The 27,991-nt window shown below is 39.9% G+C and overlaps 1 protein-coding gene across 2 annotated transcripts in view; it reads left to right on the top strand.

Annotated features, from left to right (window-relative positions):
• The window catches only part of LOC126483770 (rootletin-like), a 250,250-nt gene that overhangs the window by 162,233 nt on the left and 60,026 nt on the right, over nt 1-27,991 (top strand). For both annotated transcript variants that reach the window (XM_050106920.1, XM_050106919.1), the window contains exons 14-15: nt 17,239-17,369; nt 25,657-25,877. In XM_050106920.1, coding sequence (XP_049962877.1) covers nt 17,239-17,369; nt 25,657-25,877 — 352 coding nt within the window. The remainder of the gene's footprint in view (nt 1-17,238; nt 17,370-25,656; nt 25,878-27,991) is intronic.

Genomic DNA, 27,991 nt, shown 5'->3' with positions numbered 1-27,991 from the left:
TTATTTACACTTTCAAAAGTGGATATGTGTGCATGTGTGTGCGAGTGTACACCTGTCCTTTTCCCCCCCTAAGGTAAGTCTTTCCGCTCCCGGGATTGGAATGACTCCTTACTCTCTCCCTTAAAACCCACATACTTTCGTCTTTCCCTCTCCTTCCCTCTTTCCTGATGAGGCAACAGTTTGTTGCGAAAGCTTGAATTTCGTGTGTATGTTTGTGTTTGTTTGTGTTTGTTTGTGTGTGTATCGACCTGCCAGCACTTTCGTTCGGTAAGTCACATCATCTGTGCTTTTAGATGTATTTACACTTTCATTTAGATTTTGTGTTTTCCCGTGAAAACACTTTTCCAATAAACTTGGCTGTGATAAATCTCTGAATATGGGCTTAATTACATTAATTACAGCATTTGGCAAACTGTTTTTATGGGCATATTCCTTTTCTGATTGGTTCTTACACCATGAGTCAACACCTGTGGGGCACAGTGGATGTTGTGGGTGCTCATTTGTTGATGCAGTATGAAAAAATAATGCCCATATTGTTCTCATCATATGCTCAATGCTTCTTGTGTTTTGCCTAATTGCAGACCCATAATACCTCTGCAATCTATCAATTGCTTCATCTGTTAATCTTCCTCCAAGAGTCTTACCATCACTAAGCTTCTGGGATCCTAATGTCTGCTTTAGTTTGCGCAAGCGAGCCCCCATGCGCTTCTGCACATGTCCAATGCACTCCTGTTTTTTTATTGTGAATTTCATTGCCATAAAGTTGGAGTTCCTCTACAGCTTTATATCCCTTAGAATCACCATCTCCTACATAGTTTAGTGTCTCGTACATTATACCACTCCTGTGCTCTGGAAAAAATTGCTTTCATTCCCTCTACTTCCATCTCTACACTCGTGCTGTGAAAATTTGCTTCACAACTTTCACTATGTTCGTCCTTGGTATTGCCCATACATCTACAGTGTTTTGAGAGAATAGCAACATCGATTACTTTGCAACTGTCTCCACTGGTAGCTATCACAACTCCATTTAGAGATATTGGACCTCTATGTTGCCATGATCCATCTAAAGCAATTCCCATTATCTGTCACAGCTTATTCAACTGCTTTCTTCATTGTTGCTTGAGCAGTATCTCCAGCAGAAAGTCTCACCAATTCATTATAAAATCTAAACTTGGTTGGTGGTTTTGGCAAGTTCATAATTCCACATAACATTGTCCCTGCAGCACTGCCCTTGCCAATGCAATGTAAGCCATACACTAGTCTAACATTTATATCATACACCTTCTTTCCACTATTACCTCTATGAGGAATACTGTTAGAATTAGAAAACGAAACTTCTGCCTCACATTTGTTACACTTCAATAACGTTTTACATGCCAAGCCAATGTGTGTGAAGTTATTTTCAATTCCAATGCTCTTCCTTTGCAAACTTGGCATAATATGTTATGTTTCAAAATATTAGAGAGCAAGGAAATGTTAATCATTTCATTCACATCTTTACTATCACTTCCATAGTTTTCAAGTTTGTCTTTGCTATCACAAACTTTATTGCTGGAAGAAGTTCTATCACATTCATCTGGAGTAGTTGGTGAAGCAGTCTGGGCCAGCCGAAGTGGCAGAGCGGTCGCAGGTTCGAATCCTGCCTCAGGCATGGATGTGTGTGGTGTTCTTAGGTTAGTTAGGTTTAAGTAGTTCTAAGTTCTAGGGGACTGATGACCTCAGATGTTAAGTCCCATAGTGCTCAGAGCCCTTTCTTTTTTAAAGCAGTCTGGGCAGCATCTCCCTTCGAAACAACAAAAGATTTCTTCTTCCACTCATTGTGCCTTTTCTTAAACACTTAATTGCTGAAATGGATCATATTGATATCCACAAACAAAATACGTAAGACAGGTATGAGAAAAATTCCTCAAATACGCAAAATTGAACAGCTAAACAACACAAAGCGAACTCCACAAGTCAACACACACGGTATTGTGTTTGTTTACCGATATGAACAGTCACTTATCACAGAGATAAAGTCATAAAATGTTGGAAAACAAAACACTGTCTAATTCCGCAAAGATACCCTGCTTGCAGCCAGCGAGCGGCGCCGTCAGAGGTGACATGCCAAGTTGCTACAACCATTTAGTGCGCGTCAACTTTGAAGTGATAAAAAACACACTTAGAATTCACTTAGAAGGTTGAAACTTGATTTGTTTTATTCAGAAAACTCCAAATAATTTTAAAATGAAAAACCAAAAAACATTAATTTTGTCATTTTCATCGTTCTGACTCCCCTTACGACAAGCACTTTGATTCACTTACCTTTGGCTTATTGTGTCGACATTTACTACTTCTGCTGCCGACTGTTTGTTATTGTATGTATTGACAACATAACTATGTGATTTACCAACTGAACTTCAAAGTTGCGGGTAACTTCAGTTTTACGTCTGTTGGTACTTCCCCTGATTAGGAGTATTACAAATAACACTAGTCAACAGCCATTTTGCATCTGGAATGTGTTACATCAACTAGTATGTATTTTGGTGTGTAGAATCCGAATATACCTTTCAAAATGTTTCCAGCTAGTGCCATTTTTGAGTTTTTAAAGGTTTTTTATTTTTCGTATTCAGTATTTCACTTTTTGCTATTCTTCTCTTTTGATATTTCATTGTTTTGGATTTGCAGAGGAGAGCTAGATGATCTACAAATCGTCAGTAAATGGTTGGTGTGGTAATCCAGTGGTGTGAAAGAGATCCTCAGCAAGTGTTTCCTGTGAGAGGCAGTGCAAACTTTTTGTGTTTAAAGCGTACACTAAGAAAAATGGCAACTAGTAAATCTTGTTGCTGTCTAAACCACCCCGACAACATTTGTTATGTGTGTGGGGAAATTCACTCCAAAAGCCCAAAGAAAATCAATCACTGATTTAGTTAAGAAAGCATATAAATTGTATTTTGATCGTCCTGTTTGTGATCAAGGTAAATTTTGCACATCATATTGCCTGCATAACCTGTACTACAACCTTAACTGAGTGGCTGAAAGGAAAACGCTGAGCCATGCCATTCGCTGTTCCGATGGTGTGGTGTGAGCCTAAAGACCATTATTCAGACTGTTACTTCTATCTTATAAATATTTCGGGACATTCAAGCAAAACTAGACATAAAATAAAGTATCCAAATGTATTTTCAGTGGATTTGCCTGTGCCCCACGATGAGGGGTTGCCTGTTCCTATCTATAATTTGAAAGCCACGGAACCAGACACCATGTCAAGTGAATCAGAAAGTATTGAACATATAGCAGAGTACTGCCCTCAAGATCATGACACTTCGCCTCAGCTCTTTAATCAAAAGGGATTGAAGAATTTTGTTCACAATCTAAAACTTTTGGAACAGCAACCTGAACTCTTGGGGTCAAGACTGCAACAACGGAACTTTCTAGCTCAAGGGACAAAAATTTCCTGTTTCAGATCAAGAGGTGCTTCCTTCGGTCAGTATTTAGATATGCAGAATTCAGTGTGTGTGTGTGTGTGTGTGTGTGTGTGTGTGTGTGTGTGTGTGTGTAGAGATGTCAATGGTCTGATGATGCAGTTAGGTGTACAACATAATCCACAGGAGTGGCAGCTATTTATTGACTCCAGTAAAATCAACTTGAAATTAGTACTCACCATATAGCAGAGACGCTGAGTCGCAGATAGGCACAACATAAAGATTTCACCCTTGTCAACAACACACACACACACACACACACACACACACACACACACACACACAAATGCAACTCACACACACAACTCCATCCTGGATTTTCCATTGTTTGAAAGCAGGACTACGGCATAATGGCAATGTGTTCCCATTGGTACCTTTGGCTTACACAGTATACATGAAAGAAACTTATGAAACCATGGCTTTGCTGCTAGAGATGATCAAATATATATGGGCCATGAATGGCAGCTTTGCTGTGATTTAAAGGTTGTTGCACTCCTTACAGGTTTACAGGCTGGATTCACGAAATACTGCTGCTTTTTGTGCCTTTGGGACAGCTGTGACACCAAGAACCCACTACACAGTCAAGGAATGGCCTGTAAGGAAGTCATGTGTTCCTGGAAATGTAAATGTGAACAATGCCCCATTGGTTGAGCCTGATAAAATCATTTTGCCTCCCCTTCATATCAAGTTGGACCTTATCAATAACTTTGAAAAAGCTCTTGATAAAGAAGGTGAGGCCTTCAATCACTTAAAAGGAAAGTTTCCTAAATTGAGGCAGAGCTGAAAGAGGGCATATTTGTTGTACCACAAATAAGACAATTCCTGAAAGATCCAACCTTTGATACCAAACTCACAGATATCCAATTAGCTGCTTGGTCTCCTTTTAAAGCAATTGTGAAGGTCTTTTTGGGTAACAGAAAAGACAAAAAGTATGTTACCATTGTGAATGATCCATTGGACTACTATATGAACGTGGGGTGTAGAATGTCACTTATAATTCACTTTTTACATTCTCACCTTGAATTCTTCCCAGAAAATTTGGGGGCCGTAAGTGATGAGCTTGGATAACACTTTCACCAAGACATTCTTACTGTGGAACACCGTCACCAAGGCCATTGGAACCCACTGATGACGGGTGACTACTGATGGGGTCTCGTTAGGGATAGTAATGAAATGGCAAACCAAAGACGATTAAAGGTGAAAATATTTTCTGAACTAATTTGGACCTTTTATTGGCATCATGCCCATATATACATACAAAATAGTATAGATTTCAAACATTCTGAATGTGTATTTTTGTTTGACTTAATTGTGTCAATGTTCTCTATTACCATTTTTTATTCTGCTGAGTATCTAGGAAATGTGATGTCATGAAGAAAAACTGATTTTATCAATGTATTCAGCACCCCAAAATTAGGTAAATCCACTCATTTACAAACCAGATGCAGAAAAAAGTTTAAATTTGTTAACTAGTGTAATTGGTTATTTACAGTGAAATGACATTGGCCTTTTCCTACATCAATTTGTGCTTGGTATGTACTAAATGTATCTGTACCAAGTGAACAATCAACTATTAATTTCTCTACTACCAAAAAATTGCACTGTACAGAAAACTGTTCTAATTGTACCAGTGGCAGTTTGTACCTTGCAATTTTGCACTGGCAGTGTGGGGTATATGCCCACATTTCTTCAATTCTTGAAAGAATCCGTGTGACATCAAGTTAGTCATAGCACCTGTGTCAAGCACAATAGTTACATCAAGGTCACATATTTTGGCTTTAATAGTAGCTTGTACCTTGCCCTCTGTCAAGTTTTTCTACATACCCTCATTGCCTCGATACAGATCATCTCTCACATCATTACCATGATTGTATCTGATAAAACAAGTGTCGATCAAGCTCATGCTCCCACTCTCCTCCAAGGTCACAAAACGCGTCCCTAACATGACCGGTTCAAGTTTTCCAGCGTTGCAGTGGCATCGGTCTCTTAGTTAGGCGTAACTTCCACTATGTGAACTGTTCGTGTTTGATTATGCCAATTAGTATCCTGTGAGGCTCTCAACTAAAATTCTCTTTACCTCTGCGTGTTATTTGGCATATGTGCATTACTTTGCTGGCCGAACTCTGCTGTCTGTGGGTTGTTCGGTTTATGGTATTCTTCTGTGTTTGCCAAGCCATTGGCTGATTATTGCCGGTAGCTTGTCTCTGCACATATTGTACAAGCTGGCCATACGCTACACATCCATTGTAATTGTTTTCGCTAAATTTTTGGCCATTTCTTTTATATCTGCCTTTGAATTTACAGCTTTCTCCATTGCTGTTGTGATTACCATTACCGTAGGTCTGTGTTGGGTAAGGTTGCCATCTGTTTTGTACTACGAATCCATTGTTTACTTGTTGGTCCATAAATTTCTGTGGCGCTGTCAGCGAATTAACAGACTTGGATTTTACTGATCTCTTTTCGTATATCAAATCTATTGAGTCCAGTACAGATATAAAGTATTCGGTATCATGTTCCAGAAGGGTAATGAGTTTTTCCCTAATGTGGGCAGGAAGATGGTTCTTTAAAATTTTCATTACATCTTCTTGAGATACCGTGTTCATCCAGTATCTGGTTTTATTCAAATATTTTTCAAAATAGCCCTTTAAGCTTCCATACTCACTATTGAATGAATGGAGCTGGGTTGAATACTTCATTCTGAGCCTCTCTTGTACGACCTCAGACCAATACTTATCTAGAAAGGCTCTCTCAAACTGTTCATAGTATTGGCAACGATCAGCCATGTCAGCAGCCCATAGCGGAATGTCGCCCTGTGTGTATCCAACAACAAATCTAATTTTCTTGGCTTCGGTCCAGGTATGAGGTAAAATATTTCGAAATGTTCTGATAAAGACCACGAGGTGTTCTTTTTCCTTCAGAGGTAAAAATCGGAAATTGTAAATGCCTAAGTAATCCCTCACCTGCAAGTAATGTTGAAATGTTGACAAACATGCCGCACTGTCACTGACAGGCGTGTTTATGATTGCTTGTGGCGTTGCACATGGCAACTGCACTTGCTCGACTGGTGCAACTGCCGGCAAGTGTTGTTGCATTGTGCAACCTTTGCTATTTTACTTTGATGAGCTAGCCCCCATATTGTGGGTAACCAGTGAAGGTATCTAACTTCTCTAAAAGCATGGGTTTGTTTTATGTCATACGGGTATAACCCCACTTTTACGTTCCCAGAATTAACATTTTCCCGCCGTTTATAACATTTTTTTATCGGTCCCTTTAAATTTCTTGGGCCCACAATATTAATTTGCACCTGATTTTGCACCAACATATTTATAATTTTCCTGTGATTTACGCATGACAAAAAAATGTTTGTGGAGAAAAAATGATGTTGGACATTCAGTAGTGTTTGCAAACATTACATAGTTTAGTTTCTTGACACCAGGGCACTCTACTCAGCGGATTTGAACCGGTGAACATGGGAAATTTGGAACAATTCGTGCCATATAACCTGCCACTGCCAAGCTCTACTTGGCGAGGTGGCTGATGTAACTAGGTTCGTTCGACTGAAGATATCATGACCAATCACAACCATTTCCAAACTGTCTCTACTGCACAAATGCAGTTTCGTGATTGTTGTGATCATCTTTATACCTTTGTCGGACTGTATTTAGTGTGTTTCAGTGTATGGCCACTTGGACCGCTAGTTGACACAGTCATTCACTTTGCGTTGTTCAAATGGTTTTAGTTTAAACACAGTGCCGGTTACATGTTTAGAGAATTTATTCTCATTTTCAAGTGCGGTATTTACATACGTATTTTTTGTGATGTTACACAAACAAACAATGTGAGTGATAGTGTGCGTGTGTGTGCGTGTATGTTTCCACATAACTGATGAGACACCTGATAACCTCAAAAAGAAAACTACAGCGCAAGGGACAAAGAATAACATATTCAGACACCATACAAAATACTTATTTGCATATTTGCAGTTGACAATAAGAAAAAATTCTCAAAAATGATAAGCATGAAAAATACGTAAGTAGTGCAGTATTTCATTATTTAAATAATGAATGACAGCTGCAGGCTTTCAAAAACATGTACATAAAGTGCAAGAGGGTATTCTATACGTAACTTTTACAGCTTAAAACATTATTTCCCACATTTTACATTTTCCTGCGTTTTACATTTTTTTAATCAGTTGAAAAGTGTAAAAGCGGAGTTTCACTGTTTTGGAATGTGAGTAGTTTTAGCAACACTGCCTCATAACCTTTCCTCTGCTGCCTTTAAACCTGAATCTATTTTAGGTTGAAGTTGACTTTCTTTCTCTTTTGAAGCTTCTTTTTACAGTATCTACATAAATATTGCGCTATTGACACTACTTTTTCAGCAGGGCTGTTGCCACTTATCCAGTGTCTCGGCTTCAGCTTTTTCAGTTATTTCCTTTACAACTGCACATAATTTATCACTCTGTTTTTTGGCAAATTCTGACTCTCTACTTGACTGGTCTAATCTTAGACTCAGCTTTTGTAATTTTGTAGGTAGGTTTTTGCATACGTCTTGCAGCTCACTGACTGCGTCCGTCACATTTTATACCGAAGCATTCACTTGGGATTGCATCTCCTCAAGTTGAGAATGCACTTGACTAAGGTTTTGTAACTCACCTGCAAGTTGTTCCTGTTTATAATCTATGGATGTTACTTTTTCCGTTAACATATTTATATTGCGAAACATTTCGTTAATTATTTCTTGTTTTAGTTGTTTACTGAACTCTGTCAACTTCCTGGATAGTTCATCAGATAATTCAGTGCGTATAGTTTTGCTCACCTCATTTCACTGAACTGTTGACTGATACTATTCCTGAAATCGTTAAATCCCTGATTTTGCTGTGTAAGCTGTTGTCCTATATTCTCCTGATGTCTTGTGAACTGCTGTGTAAACTGTTGTGTTATGAGTTGCACGGGCTGTGTCAAATTATGTGTTTCGCTAGTATTTACATTGCTTTTATGAGCTGTTTTCTGTTCTTGTGTTCGTGACGATGTGAACAGATAATCAAAGGATTTTTGCTGTCGCACACCTCAGTTTTACTATTTGAAAAAATGTTTCCTAGTGAGAACTGAGAATTTGTCTTGCCGAGCGTCATAAAAATGACATCATGATTAGTTATATTACCGGTGTCATCATTTTTAATAGTGGGATGCCAACCTGGCTGTTTTGGTAGCCATCAGCCACTTCACGATTTGGCATGTTATTCTGTGTTCAAAAGTATCCGGACACCTGGCTGAAAATGACATAAAAGTTTGTGGCGCCCTCCGTCAGTAATGCTGGAATTGAATATGGTGTTGGCCCACCCTTAGCATTGATGACAGCTTCCACTCTCGCAGGCAAATGTTCAATCAGGTGCTGGAAGGATTCTTGGGGAATGGCAGCCCATTCTTCATGGAGTGCTGCACTGAGGAGAGGTATCGATGTCGTTGGTGAGGCCTGGCACGAAATCGGCATTGCAAAACGTCCCAAAGGTGTTCTATAGTATTCAGGTCAGGACTCTGTGCAGGCCAGCCCATTACAGGGATGTTACTGTTGTGTAACCACTCCGCCATAGGCCGTGCATTATGAACAGGTGCTTGATCGTGTTGAAAAATGCATTTGCTATCCTCGAATTGCTCTTAAACAGTGGGAAGCAAGAAGGCACTTAAAACATCAATGTAGGCCTTTGCTCTGATAGTGCCACGCAAAACAACAAGGGGTTCAAGCCCCTTCCATGAAAAACACTACCACACCATAACACCACCTCCTCCGAATTTTACTGTTGACACTACACATGCTCGCAGATGGCGTTCACTGGGCATTCGCCATACCCACACCCTGCCATCGGATCACCACATTGTGTACCGTGATTCATCACTCCACACAACGTTTTTCCCACTAGTCAGTCATCCATTGTTTACGCTCCTTGCACCAAGCAAGGCGTCATTTGGTATTTACTGGCGTGGTGTGTGGCTTATGAGCAGCCACTCGACCATGAAATCCAAGTTTTCTCATCTCCTGCCTAACTGTCGTAGTACTTGCAGTGGATCCTGATGTATTTTGGAATTCCTGTGTGATGATCCGGATAGATGTCTACCTATTGCACATTACAACCCTCTTCAACTGTCGGTGGTCTCTGTCAGTCAACAGATGAGGTCGGCCTGTACGCTTTTGTGTTGTATGTGTCCCTTCACATTTCCACTATCACATCAGAAACAGTGGACCTAGTGATGTTTAGGAGTGGGGAAATCTCGCATACAGACGTATGACACAAGTGACACCCAATCAGCTGACCACGTTCGAAGTCCGTGATTTCCGCGGAGTGTCCTATTCTGCTCTCTCATAATGTCTAATGACTACTGAGGTTGCTGATATGGAGTACATGGCAATAGGTGGTAGCACAATGCACCTAATATCAAAAATGTATGTTTTTGGGGTACCTTCAACTGTTGCCAAACTCGGATTTCCGACATCTTGGCATATTGCATTTTGTAATGAGTTTTCAACAATGGTCATTTCCTGTGACTCCATTGTGAACACTGTTTAACAAAATTATGAAAAAAAAATCAAATTTTGTTTGTATCTGTACTTTTCAATTAAAGTAGATTTATGTGTGTATTCATTAACAAACCAGATTATTCTCTAAAACAGTCTTATAAAATTTGAATGGCTTATTTTGCACTTCAATGTTGACTTTATACAAATTTTCGTCTTTTCTATAGAAATGCACTTTCCGTAAAGGATATTAATTAGAAGGAAAATAGATTAACTACTGCAAGAGAGTGAGCACCAAGTGCGGCCATGTAAGCATGTAGGTTCCTACCTTAACCCTCCATTGCTCGTGCGGATGACACTCATCATCCATATGACTTTCCTGCTCAATTTTGTCTGACAGCTGGATTGAGTTCGCGCCATTTTCAGTACCTTTCTGTTAAGTCTCCAGATGTTAGCTCCAGTCATTGTTGACTTTCAGTTACAGAAGATACATTGTTTATGAACAACCACCCATGACACACTTACGAGGTCAGCTTTAACTTCAGACTCAAAACTGGAGCTGGTCTATAATGCACTGTATAATCAATTTTGTCCTTTTGTAAACTCATCCCCTTGGCTACTTCACTATCAGGGGATTTAACATTGGGGGGGGGAGTGAAACATCATTCGCAGTACTACATGCTGACTTGAGCAGAACAACGGTCTCTGAACATCACAGTATTTTTGCGTTTGTCACTTCATCTTTTATTGTCATTCTGTGGATGTGCAAGAATTGATCCACATTGCTTTTATTGATCTGGTTGAGTCTGTAGATGTTGTAGTGGAAGTAAAATCTGCCTGCTGGGTTGAAGTCGTCACTGTTTGTTGTGTATCTCGTTGTTACGCGTGATGAATGAGTGGTACTTACTTGTCAATTAATAAAGCTTTGCTCCGCACCCTAGCATGACTGAACTCATCAGATGAGCCAAACAAACTGACTGAGTGAGGGAGGTTTGGCAACCCTGTACCTGCCAAGTAACAGTCAGTGCAAGTTGAGAACTCATTAGTGGCATTGTGTTTCTTGACCCTTTAAGAAACTACACACATCAAAAAAAAGTTTTGCATCACTCCGATTCCCAGAACTCCTGAAGATAGATGTTGACCGTAGATATTGTATCACAGACACAGTCCCTTTGACTGTTCTGGGACATCACTAACCCCTTGCAAAGATGTAAACAACCATGCATGAGCAGCGCATATTAGATGGAGGGAGTCCGACAGCCGATCACTTCCAGTCACTCCACCATGAACGAGGTACACGGCTTGTGTTGTCTGTAGTTCAACCATGGCTAGATGTTCAATGCCATGTTTCGATCGAGTCCGCATTGTTCCCTTGTGCCAGGAAGAGCTCTCAACAAGGAAAGTGTCCAGATGTCTCGGAGTGAACCAAAGCGATGTTTTTCGGACATGTAGGAGGTACAGAGAGACAGGAACTGTCGATGACATGCCTCGCTCAGGACGTCCAAGAGCTGCTACTGCAGTGGATGAACGCTACCTACGGATTATGGCTGTGAGGAACTCTGACAGCAACTCTACCGTGTTGAATAATGCATTTTGTGCAGCCACAGGACGTAGTGTTAAGACTCAAACTGTGCGCAATAGGCTGCATGATGCACAACTTCACTCCTGATGTCCATGGGGAGATCCATCTTTTGCAACCATGACACCATGCAGCATGGTACAGATGGGCCCAACAACATGCAGAATGGACCGCTCAGGACTGGCATCACGTTCTCTTCACCGATGAGTGTTGCATTTTCCTTCAACCAGACAATTGTTGGAGATGTGCGCCGCTGGTGGTCATGGAAGGCACTGTATCACCTGTACGATACGTGAATGCCACCCTCAGATCGATATTGCAAGCAACAATATCGGAAGCATATTGACAAGGCATTAATCGTTATGGACTAAAATTCGCGCCCCATCGTCCACATTTTGTGAATGACTTCCTTCAGGATAAAGACATCGCTCGACTAGAGTGACCAACATGTTCTCCAGTCATGAACCCTATCAAAAATGCATGGGATGGATTGGAAAGGTCTGTTTATGGACGACATGACGCACCAACCACTGAGGGAGGGATCTACGCACCTCACCGTTGAGGATTGGACAATCTGGACCAACAGTGCCTTGATGAACTTGTGGATAGTATGCTGTGTATGCTGTGACAAATACCGGCGTGCATCAGTGTAAGAGAACATGCTACTGGGTATTAGAAGTATCGGTGTGTACAGCAGTCTGGACAACCACCTCTGCAGGTCTCGCTGTAAGGTGGTACAACATGCAATGTGTGGTTTTTATGAGCAATAAAAAGGGCAGAAATGATGTTTATGTTGATCTCTTTTTCTAATGTTCTGTACAGGTTCTGGAACTCTTGGAACTGAGGTGATGCAAAACTTTTTTTGTTGTGTGTTTCTAGCTAATTTTACATGTACAGTATAGTGCCTCTGTTATAAAGTCAAAATATATTCAGGCTGCTGCACTCTCTGCCCTAAGTTGTGAAGCCTGGATGGCATATTCCTTAACCACCCTTTTGTTCCGGCTCCCTCCTTGCAATGATTCGCCTCCCTTTTGTTCTGCCTCACTTCTTGCTTTGTCGTCGTTGTCATCCCCCACCCCCACCCCTACCCCCTGACTGAGGTGCTCTGCCGTATTAAAATCTTTGAAGTGCTTTAGGACTAAGACTGTTCATTGTAAATATACTAATCTTAATTTAAAGGCTAGATTCTATACCAGCATGTGTGGTGAATTGTTGTAGATGAATGATTTACCTGCTAAATTTCAAATATGGTGTTACTTCACATCCACTATATGGATGATGTCACACCAAAATACATAAATGCTTGCAGGAATTATTGTGTTCATGCTATGTTTGCTTGCTGTCATTTGATGTATTTGCTCTCCCCCTCCCCTTATTTTTTTTACCTAATCAAGTCTACATAGTAACTGCTTCTGTTTTTGTGAATGTGTATTACAGAGGTAGAGGATAAAAACAACAGAAATGTGTTAGCTACACAGTAATCAAAGATAATCTCTAGATCAAGCTACTCGATCCGAAAATCACATTCAAGACTTACTTCTTTAATTATTGACAAACATACATATTATTGTTATTTTCCCCTTTTCCGTGCCACTTAGTATCTCCCTCGGAATTTTGTCTCAATGAGGTTTAGGGTTATATCAAGTTATATTTTTTTGGCTGTGGATGGATGAACTGTAATAATTTTATTTGAATTTAATTAACACAAACTGTAAGTTAGTGATTAGTGTTTCATAATATTGGAATTTTGAGCAAGCATGTAATAATGTTGGCTACTGAAAGCAACAGCTCGTTTGTTGTGTGACCGATTGTTAGCTCGGTAGCCTTTCCTCGGTCAATGTCGTCTCTCTCCCCCCTTCAGCAGAGGATGAAAGTACTGCTTCAGTTGTATTGTTCTTTTTATTTTCCAATAGTTTAACCATGACTGGTTTCGGGCTTTTCCATGCCCATCATCAGGTGTGATAACGTTGTGCTGTGGCCACGATTGGAGATTGTAGGAGGCGTTGGAGCCTCAGTGAGTGGATTGTATTGCAGTGAACAGCTGATGCTAGGGTGACAGGTCCTATTCTATCCATTTCTTCATTGCCACTCCAGACCATCAGACAGAATGCTGAATGCTCGCAAAGATCCCTAGACCTTGCGATGGGTGCTCACAGCCTCACTTCAGTGGGTGTTCAAATATTGTACAGTATTTTTAGAATTTTGGAATAAAAATCGTTTAAAAGTTGTTGCATTGCTCTTTGAGAATACGTGGCACCAAATAAAGCTGGGTATAAATTTTACTGTGTAAAGGTTCTCATAAATCTCTGCAGACATGATCACAAAATAAATAAATTGTTTCATTAGGAAACGTATTATTCAAAGAGTACAGGTTTTATACTTTGGGGCACTTCAGGAAATGAAACCCAGGACACAACAATGCATTTTGGAAAAATCTTTGATGCGCAGCAGCATGTGAACTGCATATTTGTGTAATATGGCAGGTTAGTTTCCGAAGTACTGATGTAGAGATTCCAATATGCTTTTGTCAGCCAATTGTGGCTCAGGACACTAGATGTAATCATCCAGTAGCAACATCACTGTTTCTTTGTGGCAACACACAAATGCCTCCGATAACACTAAGCATTTAGTACCATTAAAACAGAAACCATAACTCCCGAAGTAATATTCAGACTATGTAGCAATGAGAAAAGCGATGCATTCAAATACATTTAATGTTGAGGGTAACGAAAAAGTAATGTGTTATTTCTTACGAGCGATGGGCTCGATGGAACATTGCAGATAACCCCTGCAGTGTTTAGTGCACAGCAGTGAAATCTATAATCATGTGTGTCAGAAATATCAAGCTGCTGCAATTTAAGCTGTGCTTTTAGTTTCCTGCCTAACAACACCCTTGTAAAAAACAGAAAAACGTTTTGAAGATGAATATTATGTGTGAAACCTTAGCTTTTCTTGTAGCTGTACACCACATATATTAATTTAAACTATTAACTTTTCCTCTTTGTGTAGTTGCTATTGGCTGACTACATTATGTGTTCTATGCTTTGAATATCTGCAATCATTGCTGGCGAGATAACATGACATGAGCTATAATTGGCTGACAAAAACGATTTTAGTTCTCTGGAAGCTTCCATGCTGTAATTGGTGGTAATCCTATTTAAATTTTTGCAATATGAAAATATGCAGTGTGTGTGTGTGTGTGTGTGTGTGTTGCTATGCATCAAAGGTCTTTCCAAAATGCATTGTTTTTTGTTGGATTTTGTTTCCGAAAGTGGCAGGAAGTTCTAGGACTTATAAGTTCTACATCTACATCTACATCCATAATCTGCAAGCCACCTGACGGTGTGTGGCGGAGGGTACCCTGAGTACCTCTATCGGTTCTCCCTTCTATTCCAGTCTCGTATTGTTTGTGGAAAGGAGGATTGTCGGTATGATTCTGTGTGGGCGCTAATCTCTCTGATTTTATCCTCATGGTCTCTTCGCGAGATATACGTAGGAGGGAGCAATATACTGCTTGACTCTTCGGTGAAGGTATGTTCTCGAAACTTTGACAAAAGCCCGTACCGAGCTACTGAGCGTCTCTTCTGCAGAGTCTTCCACTGGAGTTTATCTATCATCTCCGTAACGCTTTCGCAATTACTATATGATCCTGTAACGAAGCGCGCTGCTCTCCGTTGGATCTTCTATCTCTTCTATCAACCCTATCTGGTACGAATCCCACACTGCTGAGCAGTATTCAAGCAGTGGGCGAACAAGCGTACTGTAACCTACTTCCTTTGTTTTCGGATTGCATTTCCTTAGGATTCTTCCAATGAATCTCAGTCTGGCATCTGCTTTACCGACGATCAACTTTATATGATCATTCCATTTTAAATCACTCCTAATGCATACTCCCAGATAATTTATGGAATTAACTGCTTCCAGTTGCTGACCTGCTATTTTGTAGCTAAATGATAAGGGATCTTTCTTTCTATGTATTTGCAGCACATTACACTTGTCTACATTGAGACTCAATTGCCATTCCCTGCACCATGCGTCAATTTGCTGCAGATCCTCCTGCATTTCAGTACAATTTTCCATTGTTACAACCTCTCGATACACCACAGCATCATCTGCCTAACAACACCCTTGTAAAAAACAGCAAAACGTTTTGAAGATGAATATTGTGTGTGAAACCTTAGCTTTTGAACTTGAACTGAAAATTTGTGCTTTATAGGCCTTCTCAACATTTACTTTGTATGTCAGTGATAGAACTACCAAGTTGTTGAGTAGAGAGACTTCGTGGCTATGGGTAATCTGTGTAAACCAGTTGTAGAGGTTTGTCATTGATGCATCATGAACATGGATGGTGTCAACCTCTTCAGCATCAGCTAAGGCCTGAAGATGGTGCACTGAAGCACCGAAACTGGTAGCCATACAATAAATGAAGTCATAAGAACAGTTGTGGATGTTTCATTTTCTTACTTCCAAATTTTGGGTTTTTGTGGTTACCTTAAATCACTTAGTGCCAATACCAGTATCGCTGATTTGAAAGAACATGGTCAGTTACTTTACCTGCCTGATCTTATATTGATTCCTCCTACGTATATCTCTAGAAAAGACCATGAAAGTAAAATTAGTGAGATTTGAGCTCACATGAAGGCTTACAAACGACTGTATTCCTGTGTATTATTAAGAACTGGAATGGAACGCAGGGAAGTACATGAAGTACACTCTGACATATACTGTAAGGTCGATTGCAGAGTACAGATATAGGTGCTCTTCCTCTAAAGACCTCGGCATTAACAGAACACTTAACACTAACTTGCCTTACCTTCTTTGACATTTTCCATGTCCTACCAAGCTGTTACAAATATGTGTGTGGAACATACAGATATCTATGTATCTAACTAACTTGCCTTTTCCTGTCCATCTAGTCATTTTCCTCATCTGTCGTGAGTACGGAACTCATGCATTGTGTACATGATTTCAGTTTTAATGTAGTCTGTTTTTCTTTTCGGCATGTTGAATATATCTTGTTTGATTTTCAGATCTACTTTCAATTTTGCTCTAGTGTATGTTCTTCCATTAGCCGTTGAGGTTTGTTTCCTCTAGAAGATGAGTCAGATATTTTGTATTAACGCATATTCCTCCTCCTCCTCATCCTCTTTCTCAGTTTAAGAGTATGAAAACTTAGAGATTATTTGTATAGTTCAGGTAATACAGAATTTCCTTATCTGTCTGTCCTGAATTTCCCAAAATCGTAATAGCTGCTGCTTTATCTTCTATTGGTAATCTACACAATCATTTAAAGAAACATTGGAATGCTTGCTCCATAAAATTTTGTGTGAACTATCATTTTCTCTTCCTGTAGCAGAAGTACTACTACACTATTGTACTCCCAGATTTTCAGGTGAAATATTCTTCCTTCAAGTTGCAGACTTTCTTAAATAAATCCTGAAGATACATATACTGTGTGGATAAACAAACAATATCCTTATACCAGTCTTTGCGTACTCAGGGAAAAATTATACCTGGCCTCCTCAATGCTTATTTTATTTTATTTAGAAAATAGTTTACAAGATAAAATACATATCCTGTAACTAGAAAAAACTTAGGTTATGATTTGGTACATTATTCAGTTTCACTATATACATTTTTGGTCATATTCTTTATCAGTGATTTAAGCAACTTCATTTCCAGTGCATCAGAAGACCCTGTATTTGCCTTACCACAGGATATGGATAAACGACAAAGTATCGCTAGTGTTGTTGATGAAAGGATTACTTATGTTACAAGAAGGAGTGTGCACAAAGCAGTCCCTGCAGGAATGGGTATGTAAATTAAGTGTGCAAATGCCACCATATGTTTTTTAATATGACTGATCTGAAATATTTATGAACTTAATTCGTATATTTAATGTCTCATAGGTGGCAATTTTCATGTATAACTTTTAAAAAGACATCATAATCGCCTTTGACTGTTGAAATCCATTTATTTTCACTATTGCAGTTTTGGCCTCAAGGCCATTAACAAGTGGTATACTGCAAAAACACTGTGCTTTAGCATGTCGAGCATTAAAAATCATAAAAATTTCTGTGCTGAACCTTTTAACACATATGTTCCTACAACCTACTGTTTTTGTACGCTGGGAATATGAATGTATTGTGTATTTTCACACCAACTGCTTCAGTTCTCATGTAAATAGTGTAAAAGAGAAGTAGTTCGTTGGGATGTATGTTAAAGATAGTAACATTATTTAAAGACCTGGAGAAGACATGACTCCTTGCTCTTGCTCTTCCCCACCTGCAGCTGAAAATTTTAACCAAGGAACGGTCATGGGTGGTGAGCAGTGAGCTTGCATTAAAACAAGAGTGCTGCTAGAACACTGCTAGTGCAGGAAGATAGTCATTGGTTTCTGTTAGTTCTGGAGACTATTTGAAAAGCAAAAATTTGTTGTGTTAATGATACAGCAGAAACTGGAAGTACTACACAAACTCAAAGAAGGCAGTATTGGTATGCAAAATCTGGCATTGATCACAGTGTGGGTGAAACTGCAATATGTAGTATACGGAAAAATAAAGGCAGAATAATTCAATTTATTGGCAATTCTGACTTGTCTAAAGGTTTGCCAAAGTGAAAGGCCATGAAAATATCTGCATACACAGAACTCAGTAAAGCCATTGCTGGAACGGTTTCAAAAGAAAAGATAGAGCACTTAAGTATCTGGCCCAATCATCGCTTTGAGTCTAGATTTGCTCATTCGAGCTTTTTCTCACTCTCAGTGAAGTTGGACCTTTCCAAAGCATGGATTGGCACTTACTTTCTGGATCATAAATGAAAAACCAAGATTTGGCGCAGTATCACATTTTCCAAGAAATAAGTATAAATTTCAGTGGTATTCAAAGTGTCAGTATAAACATTTTTGTTCAATCATGAGAATTTTCAACACCAGTTTCTCACATACTTTTCTCATATTAAACTGGCTATGTAAAATTTGCCTTACGCATTCTTTGTCAGTTCCTAAAGTTTCAGCAATCGGTTGAATCTTCAGCTGATGGTAAGATTACCTATTCTTCGATATTTTCATCTGTTTTTGGTGATGCATAGTACCCTGCGCACGAGTCTAGTCGTCTTGGCCATATTGGAAAAATGTGAATAACTAAAAACCTCGCGTATGTGATAAACAGTCTTTGCTATACATTTCTTTTAATAAAACAAAAGTTTCAGCAGCAGGTTTTCAAAGATTCATATGAAACTTCACAACAATTTGTTTATCTGTTATTATACTTATCATTTTTCCTACAAAACAAAATAACAGATATTGAACGAAGTCCGCGGCCACACTGGTTTGTCAGTGTGCTGCATTTGACTGAGAAGGCTTCAAGCTTCATAAGTATTGGTGGTTTATCTTTGGTGCGTGCATACTTATGTGACAGCATCAGTCCCATCATTTTATAGCAATGCCTCATACTCAGTGCAGATAAACATTTGGAGGTGAAAATAAGATTTTAAGCATTGGAGTGATTATTGAAGCAAATAATGCTAATTTGGAAAAATGTGGTGAAACAAGAATATTAGGAAATGGAACTACGGAGTAAATGTTATTCATCCATTTCCTTCTGCTTTTACAACTGGACGAAGTAATAGCTAGACCGAGTCACAGTCAAATACAAATTGCAAGAAAAATGAAATAAAGAAAGTTCCACAGAATAAATTCTGTGATAAATTAGTGATGCAGAGAATTGGGTGGCTCTGTGGTAAAGTGCCAAGCATGAAATGTAACCTCTTCAACTAAATTATTTTATTTCTTAACAGTGAAATGATTTAATCTGGTTGCGATTAGATTTGACAAAATATTGTCACATAGAAGGAGGTGTAATCAGGTGGATGATGAACACTCACTTCACTTAATGAAGGTTTATTCAGCACTTGCACATACAAGAGTGTGGAGTGAACTGCCTGTGGCCAGAACACATACGGTATATATACAGTTACAGAACATTCCAGTACAATGATTCTTGACATTTGTGGATACTTCTAGAATGTACTTGAACCGAATATAGAAATCAAAATTCAACAGTTCAGATGAGTTTTGAACTGATACCCTCCATGCAACAGTTTAGTATCATAACCACCACACCGTGGTGACTGTGCTACTCTGCTTCTTCTGCGACATTGTTCCCTCCTTAAGAGATCAGCGTCTCAGTGTCCTAGTCCGCGAATGAGTCATCGGTCCTGCATACTCCGACTCCCAATGACTGATGTTCGCCCTGGCGGTGATCTTCTTAGAACTTCCTTTGCCGCTATGCTCTTTGTCAACTTTCCACTTGTTGCCTGTCGCTGGAGCTTCGAATTTACCCTGGGTTGCAGGATCCTTATAGGGCTTCATTTGAAGGGCGTGGACCATATCTCGGACCTTTCGTCGCCTTGGCTCGGGGTAGAAATCTTCAACTTCATATGTAACATCAGACAACTGTCTTACAGCCTTGTAAGGCCCAAAGTAGCGCCTGAGGAGCTTCTCAGAGAGACAAACCTTCGGAACAGGAATGAACATCCAGACTAAGGTCACCAGGCTGGTAGACAACAGCACGGTGGCTCATGCCGTAACTTTGGCAATCATTTTCTTCACCGTACGAAGTCAAGCTAACTGCCAACCTTCCTCAGCTCTGGTTAACACCTGGCTGATGGAGCCGTCGTCCACGTCACCAGAATGTAACAGAAACACAGTGTCCATTATTGTAGTCGCCTCACGCCCATGCACCAGGAAAAATGGCATAAATCCTGTGGTGTCTTCTTTGGCGGTGTTGTAGGCAAACATTACGAAATGTAGCACCACATCCCAGTTGCTCTGCACAACATTGAGGAACATAGATAGCATGTCGGCCAAGGTCTTATTAAGGCTTTCAGTAAGCCCATTAGTTTGCGAATGGTAGGCAGTCGTCATGTGATTATTAATGTTGCACTGATTGTTTATCTCTGTCACAAGATTCGATTGAAAAACTTTCCCTTGATCTGTAATTAACGACCTTGGGGCACCGTGTTTTAATACAATGTCTTCGATGATGAACTTGGCTACCTGGAATGCTTCCGGCTGTTTTCACGGCTTTTGTAATGGCAGAGTGTGTCACATAATCAGTTCAAACAATAATCCATCTATTGCCACTAGCAGATGTTGGAAATCGTCCGAGGAGGTCAATCCCAACACGCTGGAAAGGCGTTTCGGCTGGTGGAATTGGTTGAGTCAGCCAGGTGGTTTCTGAGGAACTCCCTTTCTCCTCTGGCACTCTCGACAGTGTGACACATAGTGACGGACACTCCTAAATAAACCTGGCCAGAAAAACTCTTGCAGATCCTATCGTATATCTTAATAAATCCTAAATGTCTGGCCTCAGGTGTGTCATGGAATTTCTGTAGAACATCTAAGCGCCTGTATTTAGGAATCGCTGTAGCCATCTGTTTTCAAACAGATCAAAGTTTTTCTTGCAAAGTAATCCATTAACTACCTTAAACTGTCCTTTCACATCTTCTGACTGATTTAAGGTAAGCATAATTTTAGATATCTTGGCGTCCTCCTCCTGCTCAGCAGAGAGATCCTGGAGTGCAGCGAGACAGTCACTATCTTCATCAAAGTCTTGATTGCCTTGCACAGGGTTTCTTGAGAGGCAGTTGGCATCTTGGTGTTTTCTTCCACTATTGTACACTAAGGTAATGTCATACTCTTGAAGACATAGTGCCCACCTGGCAAGTCGTCCTGTTGGATCCTTAAGACCTGTCAACCAACAAAGTGAATGATGGTTTGTAATGACTGAAAATGGCCTGCCATAGAGATACTGTCGAAATTTGCACTTGGCCCAGATCACAGCAAGACATTCTCTTTCTGTAGCTGAGTAGTTTCTCTTGGCTTTTGTAAGTGTCCTAGAAGCATAGGATGTAACCTTCTCTTTTCCATCCGAGATTCGCACCAGAACAGCACCGATCCCATATGCACTGGCATCTGTGTGTAGTTCTGTAGGTGCTCTCTCATCATACGGACCAGGTACAGGGTCAGTCGTCAGAGCTTTTCGCAGCACTTCGAAAGAATCTTGTTGAGCACCACCCCAGATAAATTTAGCATCGGCTTTTAACAACTGTTGGAGTGGCCTGGCTTTGATACAAAAGCCTTTGTTAAAACGACAGTAATAAGAGCATAATCCGAGGAAACTTCTCAAATCTCGAATACTTTCAGGAATAGGAAATTCTGATTCAGATCACACCTTTTCTGAGTCTGGTCACACACCTTCATTTGACACAAGGTGTCCAAGTATTTTGATTTCTTTTGCTTGAAAGAGACATTTTCTTGAATGTCCGCCTTGTTGGAGACACTTAAGAACGGCCCTCTGTCTTTTTGTGTGTTCATCAAATGTCTCTGAGAACACTATAATGTCATCTAAATAACAGACACATCATCCACTTCAGGTGACTTAGAAGATTATCCATCATCCATTCAAAAGTTGCTGGTGCATTACACAATCCAAACGGTATTACCGTAAACTCATACAGGCCCTCAGGGGTGATGAATGCAGTTTTCTCATGACCAGGCTCATCTACTTCGATTTCCCAGTATACCGAGTACATGTCCATGGTTGAGAAAAACCTAGCCGCCTTGTGACAATCTAGTGTTTTGTCAATTCATGGAAGAGGGTAAACGTCCTTTTTAGTTAACTTACTAAGCTTCCTGTAATCAATACAAAAGCGCCAACTGTCATCCTTCTTCCTCACGAGAACCACTGGTGACGACCATGGGCTCTGTGAAGGCTGAATGATGTCATTCTTCATCATTTTCTCTAGCTCGTCGCGAATTATTTGACGTTCCGTTGCTGACACACGGTATGCTCTCTGGCTTATTGGCTGATGGTCTCCTGTGCTAATCCAGTGGTTCACAGTCAGTTTGTGTAGTTCGTTCTTCACCTGTGGATTGAAGCATTCAGAGAACTTGAAGAATGGCAAGTAGCTTCTTCTGTTGTTCCTTAGTGAGATCTGGTGATAGTCGAGCTAGAAGATCTTGTCTCATAGTGGTAGCACTAATTTCGCCCACAGACTCGGCGTGGGAGGTTTCTATGACGCTCAGCTGTTCTGCAATTAACGACTCAACGTTTGCTACGCACATGCGTCTTAGAAAGATCTGCGGTTCTCGGTTACAGCTAACTGTCCACAATTCGAATCCACTCTTAAACGAGACAACAGAGGCTGGGATGACCAAGTTATTCTTCATTGGTATGCTTCTCTTTCATTCCACTACAAGATCCATGGGTTGATGCATGGCATGACACATGACAGTTACCTTTCTAGTGCTGACTGCAGGCATGATCACTTCATTCATCACACAGTCTCCCCACACTCGGATGCGCATCTTCTTGTCCACAGTACCTAATCTCGTCTAGCATAGTCTTAGAGTGACCACAATCTGTAATTGCCTGAGAAGCTTTGAGAAAGTCCCATCCAAGAATGACGTCATGACTACACTCTTGTAAGGCGATGAATTCTAAGGGCTGTGTATGGCCAATTATGCCCACATGAATGACACATCTTCCTGTAGGTTTTACATATTTCCCATTAGCCACCTTCAGCAGAGATGTTTTGCTGTTGACGAATATGGTTTTGTGCAGCTGGGAACGGTACTTCTCCGAAATTATTGAATATGATGATCCAGAGTCCACAAGAGCTTGGACTGGCCAGCCATCCATGAGGATATCAACATAGTTTCCTATCATTTTTGTAGTGATTGGCGGCAGACGATTTTTGTCTTTGGCGGGCTCACCTCCAAGGAAGGTCGCACCCTTTAGTTTTCCAGGTTGTGGCGGCTAGGTGATCGGCTGGAGCTTCTAAACGGTGATGGAGACCTTGATCGGCGTGTTGGGGAGTGTCCTCTCCAGCGGCTAGCTTGTGGTGATGGTGATCTACATCGTCCTGCACCCACATCTTCTTGTTCATCTTGGTCATCCCAGAGTTGGCGTTGGCTAAAATCGGTGTGCTGTCTTCTGGCGCGAGAGTCATCAAGCATCCGCCATCTTTCTCGACAATAGTGAACCATGTCCTGGTCGTCCGCATGGAAGCATACTGGTTGGTTATCGTGGGTCCTCCTGACGTCAGTCTTCCTTGGTGCCGAAACAGGTTCCTCATGTGGCATTGTAGGAATGTAACTTCACCTGGGTCTGAACTTTTTCACTGTTTTAAAGGAAAATGAAGGACGAGAGATTGGGTTCGATGTCTGTTCCACTTCCTCCCTTATGACCTCTTGAAGCTTCTCGGTGTTCTGCTCGCTCTGCAATCCAAGTGCCTTCTGAACTTCCTTTCTCATTGTCTGATGAAGAATACTTGTGAAATTAGTTTCTTCCTTTATCGCAGATATCGATACGACTTTTGGAAGCCGTTCAAACTTCTTGCGTGTAATTCTTTTTTGATGCATTGTCTCAATATACTGACACCATTTTATGAAGTCGTCTGCGGTCGAAACCTCCTTCAGGAGTAGGGCTTGGTACATGTCCTCAGCAACACCTTTCACAAGATGTGCAACCTTATCTTCCTCCTTCATTCTAGGATCCACTATTTTACACAGCTCCAAGACGCCTTGAAAGTAGGATGCTGTAGTTTCTCCTGGATGCTGTGCCTTGCTCTTTAATTTGTCTTTGGCCTTGCACTTCTGTCATTGTGTCGCCGAAATACTTGCGCAGTTCCACCTGGAATACTTCCCAGCTTGTGAACTTCTCCTCGTTGTTCTCATACCATTACTTGGCAGTGTCATCCCATTTGTTAAATTTGGCTATATGCTCATATACCTTCAGTCACTTGTTTGGATCTTGGCCATTGTCACCATAGAACCTACAAGGATGTCTAATGTGGTAGCACACAGTTGCTGTCATCGTAATCTCTTCTTCTTCTGTCTCCCATAGATTTTGATCAGTTGAATATGGCTCGAACTCAGATTTCTTGCCATGTAAATGACGGCTCTGCCGTGGCCTGATGGGAGCCACAGCGCTTGACGATAATGTGCCCTATCACAAGTTCCAGTACCCGGCGTCTCCACCAGAATAAAGTCATGTAGAAGAAGGTGTAATTAAATGAATGACCAACACTCACTTCATTTAACGAAGGTTTATTCAGCACTTGCACATACAAGAGTGCGGAGCGAATTGCCTCCAGCCAGAACACATACGGTATATATACAGTTACAGAACATTCCTGTACAATGATTCTGGACATTTGTGGATACTTCTAGAATGTACTTGAACTGAATATAGAAATTAAAATTTTACAAGTCAGGTGAGTTTTGAACTGATGACCCTCCATGCAACAGTTTAGTATCACAACCACGACACCGTGGTGACTGTGCTACTCAGCTTCTTGTGCGACAATATAAACAGTTCAGAGGAGTGGTATAATTCAGGTATATAACTTCTTCTCAATTGATGGCCTAGAATTCTTCACAAGAAAAGGATTTGGATGTGTATCCACAGTGTGAGCTAAGTGAAGTAAGTTAAAGATACATCAGTATACGTTATACAACATTTTATTTCAACACGGGTGGCCAGTCACGAATAACATACCAACAATGAACCTCGAGCTCCCCAACTCTCACTCTTATATACAGTTTCAGACTAAAAATCCGAATGTCTTGTGGTTTGATCCCTGCTCGGCCAGAGGTTTGTTCACTTGTCATTTCTTTCACCTTTGACCATGTTTGTTAATGCGAAAATCCAGAGTTGCACCTTTGGAGAGTTCACATTAAACGGTAGGTCAAAAGTCAGTTAAGAAGTCAGAGAAAGGCAATGGCAAACAACCTCAATTTTATTTATTTATTTATTTATTTATTTATTTTTTATTTTTTTTCCGCTAGTAAAGTACTGTGTTGTTCAGGCCGCACTTCAGGTCAATGACAAGTTTACTTTTTACATCACTCCTAAACAGCTCTAAGCAGAAATTCCAGGGAACTTATGCCTGGTTTTAGGCGTATTAAGAACAAAATATTTAATTATAGTAAAAGTGTGCTCATGGCATGATTAACTTTTGTAGGAAGTGAATTTATTATTAGCTGTTATGTCAAAAGTTTGTATGATATTTAATATTTATTCTTATTTCCAGGTAGAGTATTCCATGAGGAAGATGAAGAGGGAGAAGTATTCAATAACACATATCTTTCTGATGTGAAAGCTGGACGTTGTAACTTCAGAGTAGAGGATAGTAACAATCGCATCTCTGAACTGCAATATCGGAACTCATTGTGTCCACCACATCTAAAATCATCTTACCCAGCAGAAACCCAGTTTCATGACCCTTCTGTGGTAAAGGATGATGATATAAAGGTATGAAGATTTGTGTCGTGGATAAAATTGGGAAATGTCTTTTTTATAATCTAATGGCAACAATATTTCATATCATTTTTTACAGTGACAGATGCAATTCATATAGGGGTTAAGTAGATGCAGTTCAGATAGTGCTTAAGTAAATAATTAGGTGGGTCTTTAATAAAATGAGTTTACTGAGTGCTTGTTTAACTGATACATGCACTCTTATTTCTTTCATGAGGAATGAATATAAAATTAGTCACAACTGGCTTGTCAGTTGAGATACTGTATAACATACTATCTAAAAACTCTGTATGATTCTATTAACAGCTATTTCTGTTGTTTTCTTTTTGTGTAATAAGACTGGAAATTTTGGCAATGTTCCTTGCCTGTTACAGCTAAACTGCACTAATACTTGTGTGTAGAGCGTAACATAGGTATTATTCTTGACTCCTAGAGCTAAGCAAGTTTTAATCAGTCGAAAATTTGCCATTTATCTTTTTATTGTGCCAATTTCAACACTTGTGTGTTATATTTGCAGCAGCTGTAATTAATGGATACTATATTTACTATTCAAATTATTGAAGTACGAATAAAAATAAGATTGTCAGGCAATGTTAAGGGTATCTTTTCCATTTAGGTGAAGCAAGACTTCTTTCTATTTTTCACAATCTTTTTTTTTTTTCCTCCCTACAAATTTATCTCAGGAACTCAAGCAAAACGAGCAAAATAATCATTAAAATATTTAGCGCTCGGTTTTCTTTGATGCGGTCCTCTTCAAGTTTCTGGCTGCAATGTATCAGTGTGCTGACAGAAGTGTCATTTAGCCTTTCACTCCAATTCAAGGTGAACTACTACTGCTGCTGCTGCAGCAGCAGCAGCTAATGTTGATCATTCTTGTGATTCAGCAATGTTAGGTACTGCTACCAGCTGAGCCACTCTCTCTACCATAATTGTGAATTGTATTGTATACAAAATACAATGGGGAAAAATCAGGATCTTTGTCAATTTTAAGCGTGTTGCACTTCGTGACCTCATTGACATTTGAAGATTTGTAGATTGCTTTGATTCTGTGGTCCCTCCATAATTCTTCAGGAGCAACATTTTGAATAGATTCCACAGATAATCACAGTATTGTTTGGAGGGAACCTAAAATTGTTTGTCCAGTCTCGGATTTGTCCATTTGACCTTAGTTTTTCATTGGTTGCTCAGTTCAGATGTTTTGCTACCTCATTTTCTTTTTATGTCAAAGGAATTGTCAACTCATGTCTAATTCCATTTGTCTTACAGAATACCTTTGTAAGGTGGTTGACAATACTTTTCTATTATCTGTTTGAAATATTTTAATTTGTTGACTAATTTAATTTTCTACTCGTGGTTTAAATTGAAAGCAAGTGTCACTGACTTATTTTGTTATTTTTAGCAAGTAACCAAATGATTTTCTTGACATATAAGCTGTAAAAGGGAGAAGATAACCTGCTCCTGTCCGCAAAGCTATACTCATTGGTCCACAAATATCAGAAAGTATTATTTCTAGTAAAAATTTTTGCATCTTTCATTTGGTATATATGTGTTTCAGTTTATGTTTGCCCAAATCTTTTTTTCTTCTTGAGAAACACATGACTACACAATTAAACTGTTTCTCTCTATTATGCCACAGTTTATAATTATTGTTAATTTCTACAGAATCAGCATAACAACAAATTTCATCTGAACACGCACTCTTAGAATGCCTCAACACCTTACTCTGGTGAGGGTGGGATATTTCTCAGGTCAACCCCGAAATGAGATCTGTTATGTCTGATCTTCACCACACTACCCACTGTAGACTTCAATTGACCTCTGAGCCTCCGTAACAGCCTTTTTAAACCATATGACATTACCAGATCATTATCGCTACCCCAAGCTACCTACAACTGCAGTTGTTCCTGCCTCAAACCTTGTAGTCCTGTGCTTCCCCATTTACTAGTACTACTTCCAGCACCACTGTGAGTAATCTTACGACATAAAAGGCAGATCAAAAACTAAATCTATTCATCTTATTTACTAACATACATTTTTATAAATGTTCGCTGCTCAACATTCTGTGTAGGAATGACCACCACCAAATGAAGTGAGTGCATGAAAGCACT

Source organism: Schistocerca serialis, chromosome 6 (genome assembly GCF_023864345.2).
Source record: "Schistocerca serialis cubense isolate TAMUIC-IGC-003099 chromosome 6, iqSchSeri2.2, whole genome shotgun sequence".
NCBI lineage: Eukaryota > Metazoa > Arthropoda > Insecta > Orthoptera > Acrididae > Schistocerca > Schistocerca serialis.
Note: the sequence above shows the minus strand (reverse complement) of the source record. Positions and strands in the feature narration are given on the sequence as shown.